General features: G+C 42.0%; 1 protein-coding gene across 2 annotated transcripts; it reads right to left on the reverse strand.

Annotated features, from left to right (window-relative positions):
• Positions 1–323: 323 nt before the first annotated feature.
• Positions 324–18,285, reverse strand: si:dkey-9k7.3 (circularly permutated Ras protein 1). Of its 2 annotated transcripts, none has more exons than XM_061709900.1 (19): positions 18,223–18,285; positions 14,379–14,424; positions 14,061–14,159; positions 12,329–12,451; positions 12,165–12,251; positions 12,007–12,092; positions 11,685–11,882; positions 10,687–10,731; positions 10,510–10,599; positions 9,572–9,723; positions 9,414–9,495; positions 6,709–6,833; positions 5,884–5,968; positions 5,125–5,231; positions 3,849–3,961; positions 3,652–3,763; positions 3,414–3,554; positions 1,963–2,056; positions 324–917 (listed from the first exon to the last, which is right to left on the reverse strand). In XM_061709900.1, exons 2-19 carry the CDS (start codon positions 14,422–14,424, stop codon positions 780–782), a joined length of 1,923 nt encoding a protein of 640 aa, XP_061565884.1. In that variant the 5' UTR covers positions 18,223–18,285; the 3' UTR covers positions 324–779. The 2 variants fall into 2 exon arrangements, with proteins under 2 accessions (XP_061565884.1, XP_061565885.1); XM_061709901.1 differs by lacking the exon at positions 18,223–18,285 and adding an exon at positions 15,978–16,196.
• Positions 18,286–18,359: the final 74 nt, after the last annotated feature.

An 18,359-nucleotide genomic window follows, 5' to 3' on the forward strand; every position in this document is an offset into this window, starting at 1 on the left:
TGTCATTGCAGCATCTACGGGGGTTTCAGGGTGTGTCCCTGATATGGAGCGATATCAGTCGTCTGTCGGGGCCCCCCTACTATCAACTAGCCAGTGACAACCTGGAAACGGCCCCATGAGGGGGGTTTCTGATGCGTTGTCGTTGCAGGGTCTAAAGCAGTTCCATTATTTTGTTGATGACGTCAGCCGTCCCTCAGGGCCCCCTTCAGGTCGGGGCCCTGGGCAATTGCTGGGTTGTCTGCCCCGTTACGGCACCTCTGCATATTATTATGAGCAAATACTTTAAAATGACCACTTTTGTGAAGTCAGGAAAACAAGAAGGCTTTAAGAATAAGAAAAAAGTGATTTTATTCAGCAAAAAATACAATTATGAATGATGCTTCTTGCACAACGAAAAAGGCCTAATTGCTCTGCTTTGATTTAATCGTAGAAACTGACTTGTATATTCATTTAAAGGTTCATGTTCCACTCGTTCCCAGAATGAAGGAACATTTTTGTCAATAATTACAGTCCTGATCCCAAATTTCTACACTGAAAATCACATCATCACCAACACTGTAACATTCCGAACTCGAGAGGCTTAAATAGTTTATGAAACAAGTGTATGTAGAGTTAACATGAAACAATAGAACATTGACATAAAATCCTTGAATATTTACAAATGTGTATTTACCTTCTAATCACAGTTAAACCTGTGGCAGATAATCCTGTTTTCCCTGAGATGCTCAAATACCTGAACTACATTCCTCCGTTATTCATGAAAGCTGAAGACTTTCCTGTTAAACTGCTTCCATGGCGACTCTTTTCTTCCTGGCCGTCTTCTTCTGGACCTCAGGCTTGTTACTGTGTTTGGAGTCGCTGTTGCTGCTGGCTCTCCTCATCTGGTACACCACCTCCGCTGCTTCGTCAGACAGCATCTACGGGGGAAACGAGGGGATTAGCTGCCTCCACTCCTTCATTGTTCCTTTAATGACAACAGCAGTCAAGAGATGTTCTTTATTTATTACAGTACGTTATTATTTTCTAATGATAAATAGTTAAAATAGTTTACTTCTGCTGACTGAGTGGAGTTGATGTTGACATTGTAGCATTATTCCAGTTTTCCAGCCAGTTTAATTGCAGATTAGGTGAAAACCACAGACTGTATAAGCAGAACTGGACAACCTCTCTGCGATGTCACCGATGGGACTTGTCCAGGGTGATTCTGAAGCCTCTTTGTGTTGCAGATGACCAGAACCAGCAGGTCTGGAAGCCATAATAGGTCCCCTTTAAGTTTAATTCGGAATGGCCATTTTCATTCGGAATAAGGTGTTTAGATGGTAATTTTTTATAATTTTAAATCAGATTTAATTTTAATTCTTAATTAAAGAGGAATTAAACTTCCCATGTAAACGCAGACAGTGTCGTGTTCCTTAATTTTTTTGCCGTCGAAAGCTGATGATATTGAAGTCGCTTCGCCGTGCTTGCATGTTTGGAACAAAAGGGGGCGCTGGGAAATTTCAGAGCTGTTTCACGTTAGCCCATCAGGACGGGTCCTGAAATGACCCAAAGGTAATCTGGATGTGAAGAATGTAGTTGTAGATGCCGAGGATTAATGACAGTTTGAATTAGCTTCGGCTTCAGCAGATAAAGTCTTTTTTTCTTTGAAAGTTCAGCAGAAGACGGCACTCAGCTCCTTCTTTACAAGGAAGATGTATTTGCGGTTTTGCCGACAGGCTACGGCAAAAGTTTAATTTACTCTTCTGCACAACTCCCTCTCCTGTTGACTCTGTTTCTGCCTCTGTGCAAAGACAGTTGGATGAGCAACCATGGATGTGGAGGCCCTGTGGATCGTTCTCAGACCCCACATCCGTCTCTGATCCATCAGGCCACTGGATGACAATTAACTAATAAAATCCTCAAACAACAGATTTCCTCTGTTTCCGTTCCGTTTCCTCTACTATAAATCCACTCCCACGTTACCTTCGATTCCGTTGTGATGTCGTCACAGATGACCGTCATGGTTTCCATCCAGTTACCGTAGATATTCTCCTCCTTTTGCATCGGCCTCAACTTACTGCAGATCAGAGAAACACAAACCACTGAGAAACTTTAAAACCACTCTATGCCGGAATTTCTGCCTTGATTAAAGAACGGCTGATGGCCCCGTGCTGATGGGTGGCAACTGTCTGGCATCTTCTGTTGCATCTTACACATGTGGGGGTGATATATGTACTTTTTTGTGATATGCTGCCCCCTTGTGGTCAGACGTGGCATTGACGCCCAGAGTGGCCTTAATACTTCAGTGTAGCTTTGACTCGTTAAAACCAACTGCAATACATCGTGAACACATCCTGAACCCGGGGCGGGTGCTTAAGCAAACCCATCCACGTCTGGATAAGAACTAGACTTGTGGTCCAGACCGACTGAACCGAGACCAAGACACCACCAAGACCAGGACCAGTTCAGCTCAATACTGAGACCAAAACAAACCTAGTAATTTCCTGATCCTGCAGGATTGTAGAACATCAGCTCCATCCTGGTTCAGCTAGTTTCCCTATGAGGTTGTTTTCAACTGCAGCACAATAACACAGAGAAGTGGATGATGATGTTGAACTCACTATAAATGTTTTCATCCATCAGCTGAGATCAGATATGTGTGGCGACTGCACTACCGCTATTTCTACACTATTGAAGGATTGACTCCAGAGCTTTTAGGGATTGACACGACTACTAACTAGTCCCAAAGTCCTACCAGAATAACCAGCCTCCAACACCCCCCTCTACCTCAGAAAAGGAATGAAGAGTAAATGTTACTGATTTAAATTGGACTTAATTTGGAGATGAAACCTGAATTTTAAATATTAAAGATTTAAATTACATTATTTACCATTAAAGTAATCAGATTACACCGTATATCAGCATCACTGAAATGAACCTGATGCTTAATCAATCACAACGATATGCAAATATTATTCATATATTTATTCAAATAAGGCCGTTATAAACACAAAACTGTTGTTAAATACAGACACATGCAGATGCACCAAAACATTAAATCAGATGCAAAATACAAATAGTTTACAAAACTGTACATTAACGAGAGGAAGAACTGCTGATCACCAGATTCACCTTGGTGCAACGGCATCTCAATTATCCGAGTCCGAGACACGGCGAGACCAACACAAGACCAAGACCACAAAAAAGTGGTCTTGAGACCTACAGTACAAGTCTATTAAGAACTATCAAAGCCAATGTTTACATCTAAAATTACAAGCATTTTAGATTCCCCGTATGGACTGTGGCCCGTTACACTTTATTCTCTATTCTCTTAAAGGAGACAAAGTCCCTTTTTTAAAAATAAGGTCTGTCTAAGTGTGATTTTTTTTTTTTTTTTTTTTGTGAAATATGTGGCATGGTTCACAAACTCGTACCTGATGTGTTCCAGCAGCTCCTGCTGCACTTTGAGTTGCTCTTGTGCCTCTTGCACTCGGCCCTCCATAGTTAAGCTGGCGCAGAGCTGAGCACAGTGGACACCGAGCACCGCCATGTTCAGCCCGCCCACTACAAGCCGGCTTCAGACGGAGAAGAGAAAAGAAAGAGAGGAAAATGAAGTATGGCTGAGCTTTAGTCAGGGAGATGCAGGTTGGATCCAGCTCCGGGGCTTCCTACCTGCCGGTCGTTACGGGTCGCAGCTCGGTGATGATCCGAGTCACTGCTTGTTGGTCTCTGGTCTTGAAGCTCAGCTGCAGCTGGAAAGGAAGTGTGTCCTTCTGAAGGAAAACTGGCAGACATACATACGCTAATACGTCACATGATATCTACCACAACGCCTTACGTCAGCCGTACGAACATAGCAGCCGTCTTACCGTCCATAAACTCTGGTTTCACAGCAAACTGGACCGTGATCTCCAGCCCCTTTGTTACATTTCCTATCTGCCTCGTCAGCTTGTGCCTGTTTTCCTCCTCATAAGGAAAATATCTGCAGAGAAGGACATGAGAGGAGGTTTAAAGTCACTCTTTATAGCAGTACCACCTCTGACCACATGGGGGTGACTAGAGCTTCCTTGCCGACAAAAGAGCCACGGACAATAGTGTGCCATTATGGTCCAAGTAGTCCCGCTAGAGGTGCATCCTTGTTGTGAATTAAGGCCAATTAATGCGTCTGCGTTGAATCATCACTTAGTGCAGTACTATGCACATCTAAATTAAGCTACTGGCAACAATCTAGCTATGGATTAAACTGGAGTTTCCCAGAAATCCAAATAAACATGCGCGAGAAAACAATCGATTATTGAGTGAGGTGCGTTCGACTCCACGACCCTAGGTAGCACCACACAAACTTTTGCGTTGGTTCTTCTGGTTCCTTCTTTGTTGTTGGTCTTCTATTATTCCTACTGTGTTGATATTCTGGCTTTTGTGGTGTCGTCACTTCCAGAAGGGTGGTCACTAGCTCGGCTAAATTTGGGTTGGTATACATGCCAGAATAACTTGCATTAGGACTCATTATCTGGCACTAAAAGCTTGATCTCAAGAGCTTTAGTTCGGTTCCACTACAGCCCAGCTAAGGTGTAAACATGGCTTTTAAAACTTCTATATCGGTGGGATTAAGGCAACAACTCGACTTTCTGTTAGTGCTTGCAAACGTAAGTGTCGCGAAGTAGAGCCTCTGTAGTGACGTGAACCTTTGCAGAGCATCTACAAAGGCTGTGATTGGTCCACTGTACTGCAGTACCATAACTTTGCTTTTCCAGCTTGAGTAGATATCGGAGTAAACACGAATGGATCCAGTTGAACGCCTGACGGAGGAAGTACGAACGACAACGTTCAACAACGTCCTCTCTCGCTCAGTCGCCATAGTTTATGTTGACCGGAAAAGCTTAACACTGAATCCCTTCGCTTCTTTCGAGAGTGAAACATAAATCAGACTTTATAACAGAAAATGAACGTTCCTGTGATATGCTGCCCCCATCTGGCCAGACCCGGTATTGCTACATAGAGTGGCTTTAAAATCCCCATAAAAGAGTGACTTTATTAAAGGTACATCAGGAAAGATGCAATCAGGAGCTTTCAACTGTTTGTTTTTGCACTAAAAATAAAAAAACAAGCTCAAAGTTGCTGTTATTTGATGTCAGTCCAACTCACACTCCGTCTGAAGCTAGCAGGGTTGCCGTGACTCCCGTTGCCAAGACGTTGTCTTCGGACAGTGATTGAACCTGTGTTGCCACATTACCGATGCTGACGATGTTCACCTGTGCAGGAAAGGAAACAGAAGGAAGAAAGTTTTATGATTTAAGTAATGTTTTTTTTTATTAGTTTAGCATCCTGGAAGAAGGAGACCCTCTCGGCTGCTCTGGATCAGACGTGTTTAGGACACATTTTTCACCACTCCTCTTTCCAGGACTTCAGCTCAGACACGTTTGTAGAATATCAGGTCCGAGCAGCCCCCTTGAGGCGTTTCCACAGCATCTCCTGGCTCAGACTGGATCACTTGAGAGGCCAGGTTTTATTTTCAGAAGCCATTCTGTGGATTTTCTTTGAGGCTGGCGGTTATTAACCTGCAGCATCACTCATCCTCCACTAAACTGATACCTGGAGGGATACGATGGAGTAAACTTGGGGGGAAATGATCCATTCAGGCCCCGAGACAACAAAACCACACACACACATCAACAGATGGTTCTTATAAAGGCTCTGCATTAAATATATAAAGGTCTTTTATTAATCTAATGCATTACTGTGGATGTTCAGTGGGTGTTCAAGTAAAGACACGAGAAGTTATCAACTTACACGTTGTATTTGTCCATTATTGTCACTTATATTAAGGTCAGATCACATTTTACAGCAAATTCACAAACCTTTTTGTTCCTACAACAGGTTTTAAGTTATATTTCTGTGTCTCACCCTTCCACCAGTCACATCCGCGAGTCTCCCAATGTCAGCCAAGCAGCAGTCGGTCCCTTTAAAAGTCATTACTGACGTTATGACTCTGAAAAAGGGAAAGAAAGTGTTTTTATAAAATTCCTTTCAATCTGGCCAAAAATGTGTTTTAATGTGACAACTAGGCATTTAAAGGAGCTGTATGTAAGAGCAATAATAAAACGAATCATAAAATGACCCCGATATGTCAACAGACATTTAAAAATCATGTTAATTTCAAATACTTATGTCACTGACAACAGCACTCAAGCCAGGACATTCCAGTTTAAAAAGAGGAGTTGCAGCCCTCAACTGATGTTTATGTTGTCATTTTTTGTTTTGGTCTGAAGCTCCACCCTCCACCTATCTCCCAATCACCAAGTCAGTATTGTTTCTGAAGCTCCACCCTCCACCTATCTCCCAATCACCAAGTCAGTATTGTTTCTGAAGCTCCACCCTCCACCTATCTCCCAATCACCAAGTCAGTATTGTTTCTGAAGCTCCACCCTCCACCTATCTCCCAATCACCAAGTCAGTATTGTTTCTGAAGCTCCACCCTCCACCTATCTCCCAATCACCAAGTCAGTATTGTTTCGGCATCCGGGTTGCCAGCTCGGCTCTAATTATCGCAGCCATGGCAGCCTACGTTCCTGCTGCATTCTGCAGCCTACCTGGCAACCTCTGGTCGGGGGGAGGAGGGGGAGGGTACACGCCGCTCAACAATATTTTGAAAGTGACTGCAGTACCAGTTTTGGACATTTCTTACAGACGGCTCCTTTAAATATTGTGTGTGTTTGAGCGCATGCTCACCCTTTCTCTACCGCCTGCAGAGCCAGCTTCTGATAGAAATTAGGAGTAAGAGGTGAAGAAGACTGAGAGACGGTTTCTATATCCCCCAGTCCGATGTTGGCCTGACCGTCTGTGCACAAAACCACCTGCAACACAAGCATGGTCTTGTTACGTGATCACGCTGGTACTTTGGTCGGCATAGCTGCAAAGATCTTGGAAGACGATTCATGAACTGCTGCTGAAATAAAACAACTCTAAGATTTTAGTCACCCTTTTGTGCCAAGTATAAAGTTAATCCACAGTTTACGTTATAGAAAGCTTTCTGAACTAAAAGAAACAATACTTGTTTAGTGTTTTTCACTAATGAGAATCTAACAGAGACTTTAAACATTTTAAACATATAAGAGCTCTGGAGATGACAAAAATCCTCTCACAACCACTCAGATTTATCTTTTGACCTCACAGGAAGTTGGATTTTGACGGGATCAAACATCCTAAAACTAGGTCTTTGTCCTTTTTAATCATTTCCAAAACATACAGTACCAGCACTTTTCTTTGTCCATACCTCAGCAGCTTTAACAGAAACATAATAATAATAATAATAATAATCAATTTTATTTATAGAGCGCTTTTAAAAGCTCTCAAAGACGCTCCACAGACACAAAGATAAAACATCGAGATCAAGAAAATTAAAAATTAAAAACCACAGGATGAAAGATAAGAGATAAAAGATATGGTAAAGGATAAGAAACAAAAGACACATTAAAAGCTGTTCTGAAGAGGTGAGTTTTGAGACGCGATTTGAACGTGGGTAAGTCTGTGCAGTTGCGGATGTGAGCGGGGAGAGTTCCAGAGGGGGCAGCTATGGAGAAGGCTCTGTGGCCCCAGGTCCGGGGCCCCAGGTCCAATACTCCAGGTCCGGTGCCCCAGGTCCAATACTCCAGGTCCGGTGCCCCAGGTCCAATACTCCAGGTCCGGTGCCCCAGGTCCAATACTCCAGGTCCGGTGCCCCAGGTCCGGTGCTTGGTTCTGAGTGGTGGAGACAGGAGGTTGGCATCGGAGGATGGGAGACTGTGGGAGGGAGTGTGGCGGTGGAGCAGGTCGGTAAGGTAGCAGGGGGCCTGGTTGTAGAAGGCCTTGTGGGGGAGGAGGAGGACCTTGAAATGGATGCTTTGAGGGACAGGGAGCCAGTGGAGTCTCTGTAGGACTGGGGTTATGTGGTCACGGGAGCGGGTGTGAGTGAGCAGGCGAGCAGCAGAGTTTTGTATATGCTGAAGTTTATTGAGGATATTGCAGGATGAGCTGTAGAGAATGCTGTTGCAGTGGTCGAGTCTGGATGAGATGAAGGCATGGATGAGGGTTTCAGTGGCGGGGAAGGAGAGTGATGGGCAGAGGCACGCAATGTTTTTCAGGTGGTGGAAGGCAGTTTTCCTGATGTGGTTGACGTGGTGTTGGAAGGAGAGGTTGTTGTTAAAGATGACTCCGAGGTTGTGGATGTGACTGGAGGGAGACAGAGTGGAGTTGTCGATGGTGAGACTGAAGGTGTGTGCTACTAGGGACGGGTGTGGGCCGTTTCAACGCCACCATGCACCGCTGGGGCCTGCGCCTATCAGCAGCCTGCCCATGCGGAGCCGAGGAACAGACCGCCCACCACATCATCCATGAGTGCCCCACCTTCCCCCCACCCAATGACCTTGCCCTGAATGACCTGAGTCCCGACACAGAGAGCTGGCTGCAGCGGCTGAGCGACATTGCCTAGCTGCATCACACGAAAGAAGAAGAAGAAGAAGAAAGGTATGTGCGGGATTTGGGGCCGATGATGATTATGTCTGGTTTGCCACAGTTGAGTTTGGGGAAGTTTGAATGCATGCATGATTTTATTTCAATAAGGCAGTTGGTCAGGGTGGAGTGAGTTGAGGTGGTGATGGATTTGGTGGGAATGTAGAGCTGGACGTCGTCGGCATAGCAGTGGAATGTCTAAATGGTTTCATGTGAAAACTCTTAGCAGGAAACTTTAGATTTTGAAAACTAAGACCTGTCCTATCTTTAAAAAGAATAATAAAACATATAATAAAGGAAACAGATTGAAAATACGGTCATAATTTCAGCATTGGCCTCCTCCGATAAAACTTTTATTTTCTTCAGTTTTTTTGCCGCTTCGGCCATGATACCAGCTTCTGCTGAGCTCTGAGCTCCACGCCCCGCCCAGCTTTCGCTTCGTCTACGAATCGGGAAGGAGGGGGAAGTGACGTATGCCGTAAAGTAGTCAAAGCCGTAAAAAATTGTAGTTTTTTTAGTGTGGAAGGGTTCCTACCATCCACCTCAAAGTTACATAGTGCCAGTGAAGGTGATACAGACCCCTCAGACCATGACAGAGGTGTCATTAAACCTGTTGGAAGTTGATGTACCATCACAATGACTCTGGAAATATTATATTAAGGTGGAAAAGTTACATTGTGCTGCTTTAAATAATAAAATAATCCTCTTGGGGGAAAATGAAGTATCTTTGAGGTTAACTGAATGCATTCTGTTAACAACTGTGTGGTTAAGGCAGTTTACTAATTACCATCTCATTGTAGAGACAACTGAAGAGTAAATTATATCACACCCAGAAGGAAAAATAACTTTGGATCTGGACTTCCTGGAGTTTCTGCTGACTTCCTTGTGGCTATCGACCTCATCTTCAAACGTAGATTAAAAAAAGTAAGCAAATACGCCAAACTTACCTTTGAACCAGGATACCTCGACGCCATAGCAACAGAGGCTAAAACGGCCGGTCCGAGGGATGTAGCTCCATGTTCCATGAGGCTGGAAACACAGTAATGTTAACAAAACGACGACACGTCGGGCTGATTTTTAAACCTATTTCAGTCGACACACTCACTCTTTTACTCTCTGTATTAGATGGTTGTACGTCTCTGCGATACAGTGCGGTATGCTGTAAGCCACCGCTTGTTTCCAAATGTGGTCGTAGTCCACCAGCGCCCAGTCCCTGAGAGTAAGAGGAGCACGAGTGCCATCGCCATATATTACCACCTGTAAAGATAAAAGATGGTTTAAACCAAGTACAACCAACAGTAAGCGGTTTTAAGCCCTGATTTCCAAATTTCAGACGTCGAGAACCTCAGAGTCTAACTGGCAGAGTATTGCCAAGATCTCCAACACCAGTAGTTTTGTGTCATTTGCTGTGTTTCTGTTGACAAAACAGGGTTTGGAGACCAGATAGAACCGCTGGGTGGTATTCAGATCATGTAGTAATTTACTATGGAGAGAAAATCGACTCAAAACATTTGTGATCTGAATTTTTATCTAAGTCAAGCGTAAAGTTGCTTTTGTCAACGAAAATTATGACTAAATATCGTCGTCAACGAACCTTTATGATAGATATGTATGTATGTATGTATGTATGTATGTATGTATGTATGTATGTATGTATGTATGTATGTATGTATGTATGTATGTATGTATGTATGTATGTATGTATGTATGTATGTATATATATATATATATATATATATATATATATATATATATATATATATATATATTTATTAGAAATGGTTATTGGTGCACACTATGATAACTATACATGGTTTGAATTTGTTGATGTTATAAAATGTATGGATATGTATTGATTTTATTCATATCTAAATGTTAAGCGGAAAGACTTTTTATTTTTTTCTTTATTTTCTGTTTTCTTTTTTTATATGCTACCTCTTTAGGTTTGCTTTTAATTTCCGTTGTAATGTACTGTATATTATGTGTGAGTTTTGCTGTAGCTAATGGGGATCCAAATTAAACTATAAACTATACTTCTGGTACCTCGTCGTTGAAGGTCACTAGCGCCACTCTCCTTCGGGGCGACTGCTGCAGGATAGACGCTAGCGCTTGCTGGAGGGCGTCCTGCATACCCTGTAAGAATATAACAAAACGATGACGGTGCTTTCAGAAAAGGCTGGTTCATACCAGATACCACATACCAACAAACCAACAGCTCACCTCTAGTCTGGATATGTGTACTGGAGAGCCGCTTTCTGAAGGAACCTAATGAGCAAAGACGATAAGACGGATAATTTTTAGTGGGGAGACTGGCATCTTGTGAAGTGAATAATACAGAGCCTTTTTTAATTTATATATATATATATTAGGGCTGTCAGTTTAGTGCGTTAATTAGATGATTTAATTACACTGCTAATTAACACGTTATGAAAATTAACGCAATGAATTATGAGTGGCAAAATGCGCGAGCATTTTAAATTTTGCCCATTGAGCAACCCTTAGGCCACTTGGCAGTGGCAGGTCACTTCCCTCCTGCTGCTAGTCAAACAAACAAAGCAGGTGACAGACCTGGATGCGACTCAGGGGAGCGATTCTTTGCTAGGGCCTTTGAACGGCAAGTTTATGTATAAAAAGAAAAAAGACGGGACTATCAACAAGAACGCTGTGATTTATACATTTAATAAAAAATAATTTTTCTATCAGCGGAGCTGCTCCAGCCTGAATTATCATTTAAATGCTAAACATGTTCCACTGTAAACGTTACAGGTACTAGTACTTGAATCGCTGTATTGAGTCAGCTTTAGTTTTAATTTTGAATTGAGAGTCTACTTAAATGCCTATTTGAGACTCAGCCTTATTTTATTTCTGAATTTTATTTATTTAACTGTATTTGTATTGTATTTTTGAATAATGCACCTGGCCTAATTGGTTTGCTGATGTGCTTGAACGTTTTCTTTTGAATTTCATTTATGAAACACTTCACCAATAAAAATGTGGATTTCAAATCTTCTCTTCTTAGTGTATTCAATTGATTAGTCATGCACTGCAATTTTGCAATGTCCTAGAATTCGAATTCTTTATTTGGGGACCTTTAGCAGATATGAGATGAAAATGCGATTAATTAGATTAATTAATTATACATCATAATTAGATAAATTTGTTTAATTGTCTGACAGCACTATATATATAAATCCGACTTTACCGTTACATATACAAACCTCGGTTGTGACACACATGCTGCCAGAAATGTCCACACAGAAAATGACCAGCGTGTCCTCCAGGTTCTGATAGTCGTCGTCGCTTCGACTCTGCAGGTAAAGGTCATCGCTGCGCACACCTGTGCGCCGACCGATGCACACCTTCGCCAGGCTGCTGTCGGCACCGTTTTCACGTCCACAGAACTCACACACCCAGACCTGTAACCCAGGCAATTTATTTCTAAAGCTTATCTGACGTGACAACCTTTCCACCCCTGGTATGAGAAGATATGAAATAAAAATAATAGTTATATAGTTAATAGATAAATCTGTCCTCACTTACATTCGTCTGTACGGTGCTCAGACACGACAGAGCCGCACTACATTTCCCACAAACCACCGGCCTCTGTAACGTCTCCATACCTTCATCTGGAAAAGAAAAGGAGTCATAATTGCAAATAAAATATAAAAGTAAGCCCTTTTTTCTGCGTATTTGTTCACCTTGGCTGATGTCAACCAGTTTCCCAACGCTGATGGAGACGATGTTCACATTGGCTTTGAGTTTGCTCTCTATCTCCAGCTTGTCAACTGATGGAGTAAAAGAGAGGGTGTGAAAAGGCAAACGGGGGATTTAAGGGTTGAAGCAAATAGCTGATATCACTCACATCGTGGTGGAACCGGAGGAGGTAGAGAATGAGGAGCATGTGGAGGTTGAGAAGTGGGAGGGGATGGGAGAGGAAGGGAAGTTGGACCCTTCCTCAGACGACGAGGGGGCAGCGGTGGGAGATCTAGACCGGACAAAGCAACCACATCAAACATAAAATGAAGACATTAACTATTGTTTTTAGCACACCAGGACTTAATTCACGCTGGACAGGTGACTTCCATCACAGGACCGTCTTACGACTTGCTGAAGCTATATCACAATGCTAGGAAGTGAGCAGCGATGTCTTTAATGGTATAATTCTGTATAATTTAGCAATACCACTTCTGACCACATGACTGCAGCATGTAGTAATAAAGTTCAAGTGCACCTATAGTGGGGGATTGTCGTATTAAAAGATGTGCCGGACCGTTCCCACTCATTGACATCATATTGTCAGTGGCTCCTTGTAAATGTACATATCTACATGTGAATAAACATGTAGATATGTACATTTATGTAGATATATAGATTTATATTATGGATATAGATATAGATATAGATATGTAAGTATGTATATAGATATATTGAGTTATATTATACGTACAGTATTTGTATATCTATATCTCTATTAATATATATTGATTTATAGTTATATGTAGATATGTCGATATATAGATTTATAGTAATTTTTATGTATATAATTGGGGGTAAATATATGAACCAGTATATATACTGTAGCATATCTACTCTTATATAGTTAATTAAGTATATTGTTATATCATTGCTGTCTATTGTTCTCTATTATATTGTAGTATGATTGTAAAGTAATGATAATGTAATACTATACATTATAATTACTTCTATTATTACATATATAGTATCACAACTAAATGCTGGCCGTTTGTTTTGTTTTCTTTTTGTTTGCTTTGATTTGTTTTGTTTTTGACTATATATACATATAATTGAGTATGATATCACTCTATTGAATAGTTATTAAAGTAGGGGGGTTTGGTTATGTGTGTTTTATAAGTAAGTTTATTGAAACTCTTGGTGGTTACTTCAATCCTATTCCGTTTGGAACATGTTGGTGGATCCGTGAGGTCTGCCCGAGCGCTGTCTTGCCTTCTGTCTACAAACATATATTTATACTTTATTTTTTAGAGAGTTTAAAGCTGTGTCGTAATTGGCACTGAAGACAGACCGGGGGGTACTTTTGGACCGAAGATGCTCAAACGAGTATCTGACGATGACGCCAGAGTACTCAGATGTGTTTGATGATGCCAGAGAGTAAGAAAGGGGGGCAAAAAGTGGAAATAGAAATAGAATTTAAAATACTCTTTTTTTCCTAACAAGTATGTTTTTTCTTCTTCCTCGTGTAATTAATCTGGCAGCGTGGACTTTCCCTTTATTGAGCTGCTATGTGCATCTGGTACATCTTGCTTTTGCATGCATGCCCACGCACACGCACACACACACACACACACACACACACACACACACACACACACACACACACACACACACACACACACACACACACACACACACACACACACACACACACACACACACACACACACACACACACACACACACACACACACACACCTTTCCTCTGCTTTCCTGTTATTTCACTGCAATACTCCTGAGAATCTAACGAACTTTAAAAAAAAAACAGAAAACAACTGTTCAGAAACACTTCAGAGAGTTGTGTGCTTATGAACATTTTGTCTTACGAGACGGAAAGTTACCTCCATGCTGTTTCACACCCACTGTGTTGTCGTAGTCGGGCTCTGCGGGAGGATAACGTGTGGCAGGAAGGAAAATGCCATCCTTTTCGCAGGTTTTAGCTGTCGGAAAATTAAATAAATGTAAACCAACAGATTAAACAGACTTTTTCTTTTTTAAATTACCCAGAAACTTATAATTTATGGATAATTCAAGTTTAACTGGATGAAATCAGTTTAATTTATTGATACTGATGCGGAAAAGCCGTACCTTTCTTGACCAGGAACAGTATTTGTGGGTATTTTGTTATATTTTGTGGGAGACGGCTTGAATGAACTCACCTGCTGGCTTCCAGTTACAGACGACATGACTGTAGGCGAACTCCATCTGAGACACAGGAGACACGAGCAGGTGAATACAATGTCGCTCAGAGGAGCTTTCGGGCGTTCACGGCCAGCTAAGCTTAAGAAAACACTGAATCACTGAAGAGAGACATCATTAGACCTTATGCAAATACAAAAAGAAAAGTACCCCGTGTTCATGATGTACCACCTCTGGCAGGAATACTTTCAGGTCCGGTTTGGGTATTTGGACCGCGTTTAGACCTGCTGGTGTATTTTGGTTCAGAAAAGCTTTATCTGTCAGACAGATGGACCCACAGTTTCCTCGTTCGGGGTCAAATCAGTGACAACAAGGTGAATCATCACCAGTCCAGGCCCGAAGTTCTGTCACAAGACCTGTGGTTTGCTCAGGTCCATACTTACACGTTGTTTTTAGACAAACTGCCTTCTCCTGCCAACCTTTCCAGACAAACGATACTTGTTCAGGCTTTTTCTAATTGCGCCACAATCAAATTTGGGTTCAATTTACTGGGACACCAATTCCTGGAAAGACTGGCTGCCGTCTTGAACACAGCAGAATCTAAAAGTCCCGGTTGTTTAGGAATGAACTTATAACCCCTGGTGAGGCAGCAATGAAAGATCACTGATTATGAGGAAACTTTATATAAACTCCATGCTGGAGACGATGTGGACACATGGATGTGGCCCATATGCATATTTTTTGGTCATGCCAGAATATAATAGGATATTGGATAAAATATGGATAAGAAAAATAATAGGATACGAGATTCCCAAATCTTGTAAGATACTTTATTGGGGAAATTTGACACAAGATATAATACAAAACCAGGATGAATATCTTGTGAAAGTTCTGCTATCGGCAAGTAAAAAAGCAATAACAAGGTTATGGTATAAAGCAGAACCACCGGCCGCGGGGCAGTGGCTGAGCACTGCGGAAGAAATATTTGTTATGGAAAAAATTATGTATAAACTACGACTACAAGAGACACAATTTCAGGAAAAATTGGAAAAATGGACAGATTATAGAGCACAGCAAGAGGACACCATCATCACCACTGGACAATAAGGACATTGATATGAGAATAATTGCTTTGTGAAGTATGTAAAACCTGACACTGTAATTGTTGACAGAATTTTCATTAAAAAAAATAAGTAAAAAAAAAAAAAGATCACTGATTATGTCTTTCCCTTTTGACATTGTGTTAGGAAATACCTGAATGCTCAGACCAGCAAACTGCCAAAACATCTGCTTCTGTAAAGGTCTGCAGCCCTGCTGGGGCTGACGATTAAATCCCAAGGGGGTACTTAGGTTTGCCCACATGTTTTTATTTATTAATTAATTGATTCATTCTTTAAGACAACGACACAGAAAATTACCTGAGCACTAAGAGGGATTGCTAACATTTCCATGTAAATGGACAAAAGTAAAATCAGCAAATCAGCAAAGCACTGACACTGTCGTCATGGTAACAAGAACCCTGATTTGGTTATATTTTTCTGTTTAACACATGGCTGAGTTACACCACAAAACCAGGCCCATTTCCTGTGTGATAATGTGAGAAGCAGCATGACACTCACTAGCCCAATTTAAAGTGATACACAGGACCTGTGATGAGCTGGGATAGGCTCCAGCAGACCCCCGGGACCCTGCAAAGGATAAAGCGGGTATAGATAATGGATGGATGGATGGACACAGGGTGACCTTTCAAAAGCAAAATTGTCTAAAATATATCCACAAATTAACCCCATATGTGACAGATGTAAATTGGAGGACCCAACATTAATCCACATGTTTTGGCTCTGTCCGAAGATAAAGGGGTATTGGAAAGCTATCTTCCAAGCTCTCTCCACGGTGTTAACAGTTAAAATCAACCCAAACCCTCTGGTGTCTAGATTATTCCTGACGGGATGAAGCTACCTGTACAAAGTAATGGCTTCTACCACCCTTCTGGCACGCCGCCTAATACTTTTGGGGTGAAGGAGGCTGTCCCACCTTCAGTTTCCCACTGGATAAGGGATGTGCTGTCAAATTTGAAACTGGAGAAAATCAGGTTTACACTACGGGGCTCTGAAAAGAAGTTTTTTAAAGTGTGGAGACCTTTTTTGATAAACCCTCCACACAAGTGTAGTAGTTCATTTTTGATAGATACCCGTATTTGGTTGCTGATGTCTCGGGCCTTGTCATGCTGCTTCTACAATCCGTTTTAGTTTTCAACTATACTGTTTCACTAAGTGCCTTGTAGCAATTGGTTTCTCACTCTGGACATTTTTGTTATACAAACATATGTTGTAAAATGTCAGTAAGCAGAGTAAGCCTAACATCATTGAGTGACAGCAGGGGTAAGGGAAGTTCGCTGTGGGGAGGGAATGATTAATGTTTTGTTTATGTGAAAGTGAAAATCAATAAAAAGAACTATGAAAGAAAGATAATGTGAGAAGCAATAATGTGTCTTAATGGAGGATAAGAGTAGCGGTGGATGAGCCCCATCAACATGTGCATCACGCCGCGACAGCGTAGCTTCATCACGGATGCAGGTGCCGAGAAAAGATCAAAGACTGAACTGTGAGAAGCCTGATACCGGAAAAAAAAGAACCAGAAAAAAAAATCTGCTGACGATTTAAACATTTGTGGGGGTTTTCTGTTAGACCATAGTCGCATAATCTGGTGCAAACATCAGGTTACGGCTGGGTGACACTATAACCCCCAAATAATGGGCCAACCGATGACCTGAATAAACCAAAACAGCCACGATTTCAACCCGTTTTTTTTATATATAAAGATGTTTAAAGATGTCAGTTCTGAGATTCTTTGGCTTCAGTTTTTAAGGTAATCAAGTCCAGACCTCTAACCCTCTGAGAATCTAACATCAGAGCCTATTTGGCCAGTTCTGTTTCCAGTGTCCTTATTGGGCCGAACTAGCCCAGCCTGACCAGCCCCGATACAAAGACTTGGTCCAGTTCTCATTTCCTGGGTCAGTACCAACAGATGCAGAGCTGGACGCCAGTGGATCTGCGTGCAACTAACCAGAGAAACAAAACAAGGGATGCTGGTAGTTCAAAGACCACGATCACCCAAGGAAAAGCTGCCGTCGGTTCTGCAGTGAAAACTTGTTGGTCCAAGAGGTTCTTGGGGATTCTCCGGCCACCCTGACGCCCCGGCATGAGATATACAAACCCTGACCTTCTCAAAAACAGGAAATTGGCACATTTCAACAGCGAGTGACTCTCCTATCGTCAGAACTAGAGAGGTTTTCCTTGTTCCCGGTCGAGAACCTGCAGCGGATGGTTTCAGTTTAGCTCCGTCAGTCATTCAGCAACAGAGGCGTCTGAAAACCTGCTTGAACATTTCTTTTTAATTAAAAATGGTGCATGAGTGTTAAATAAAAATAAATAAAAGTTGATGAGAAAAGTGTTAGTGTTATACTGTATTTGACCCGGTCTTTGTACGTTTTGACCGTATAGAAACGTAATTCTTGCCATTGTAAGAATGAGATGTGTACCTGCTGTACTCTACTGCCCTTACTTTTATTTGTTATTTACTGTTCAACTGTGTCTTTCTGCTTTTAATGTTGATGTAAAGCACTTTGAATTACCTTGTGTTGAATTGTACTATACAATAAACGTGCCTTGCCTTACAGGGCAGTTTTTGTAACATTTGGTGGACAGAGACTCCTTCACCTACACTTGCACACATCGAATTCACGCTGCGGTGCAAAGGTCAGGTGTGCTCTGCCTCGCACCTGACGGCGTCAGCTGGGATGTTTTATCACAGAAACAAACACGTACTGTATAAACTTCACGATACAAGAAAGAAGCAGCCTACCTTTGTCGTGGTCTGTGTGCAGCGCCGCTGATGAACTGACAGTTTCTCCAACGCAGCAGGATTGTTGTGTGTGTGTGTGTGTGTGTGTGTGTGTGTGTGTGTGTGTGTGTGTGTGTGTGTGTGTGTGTGTGTGTGTG

Source organism: Cololabis saira, chromosome 20, assembly GCF_033807715.1.
Source record: "Cololabis saira isolate AMF1-May2022 chromosome 20, fColSai1.1, whole genome shotgun sequence".
NCBI lineage: Eukaryota > Metazoa > Chordata > Actinopteri > Beloniformes > Belonidae > Cololabis > Cololabis saira.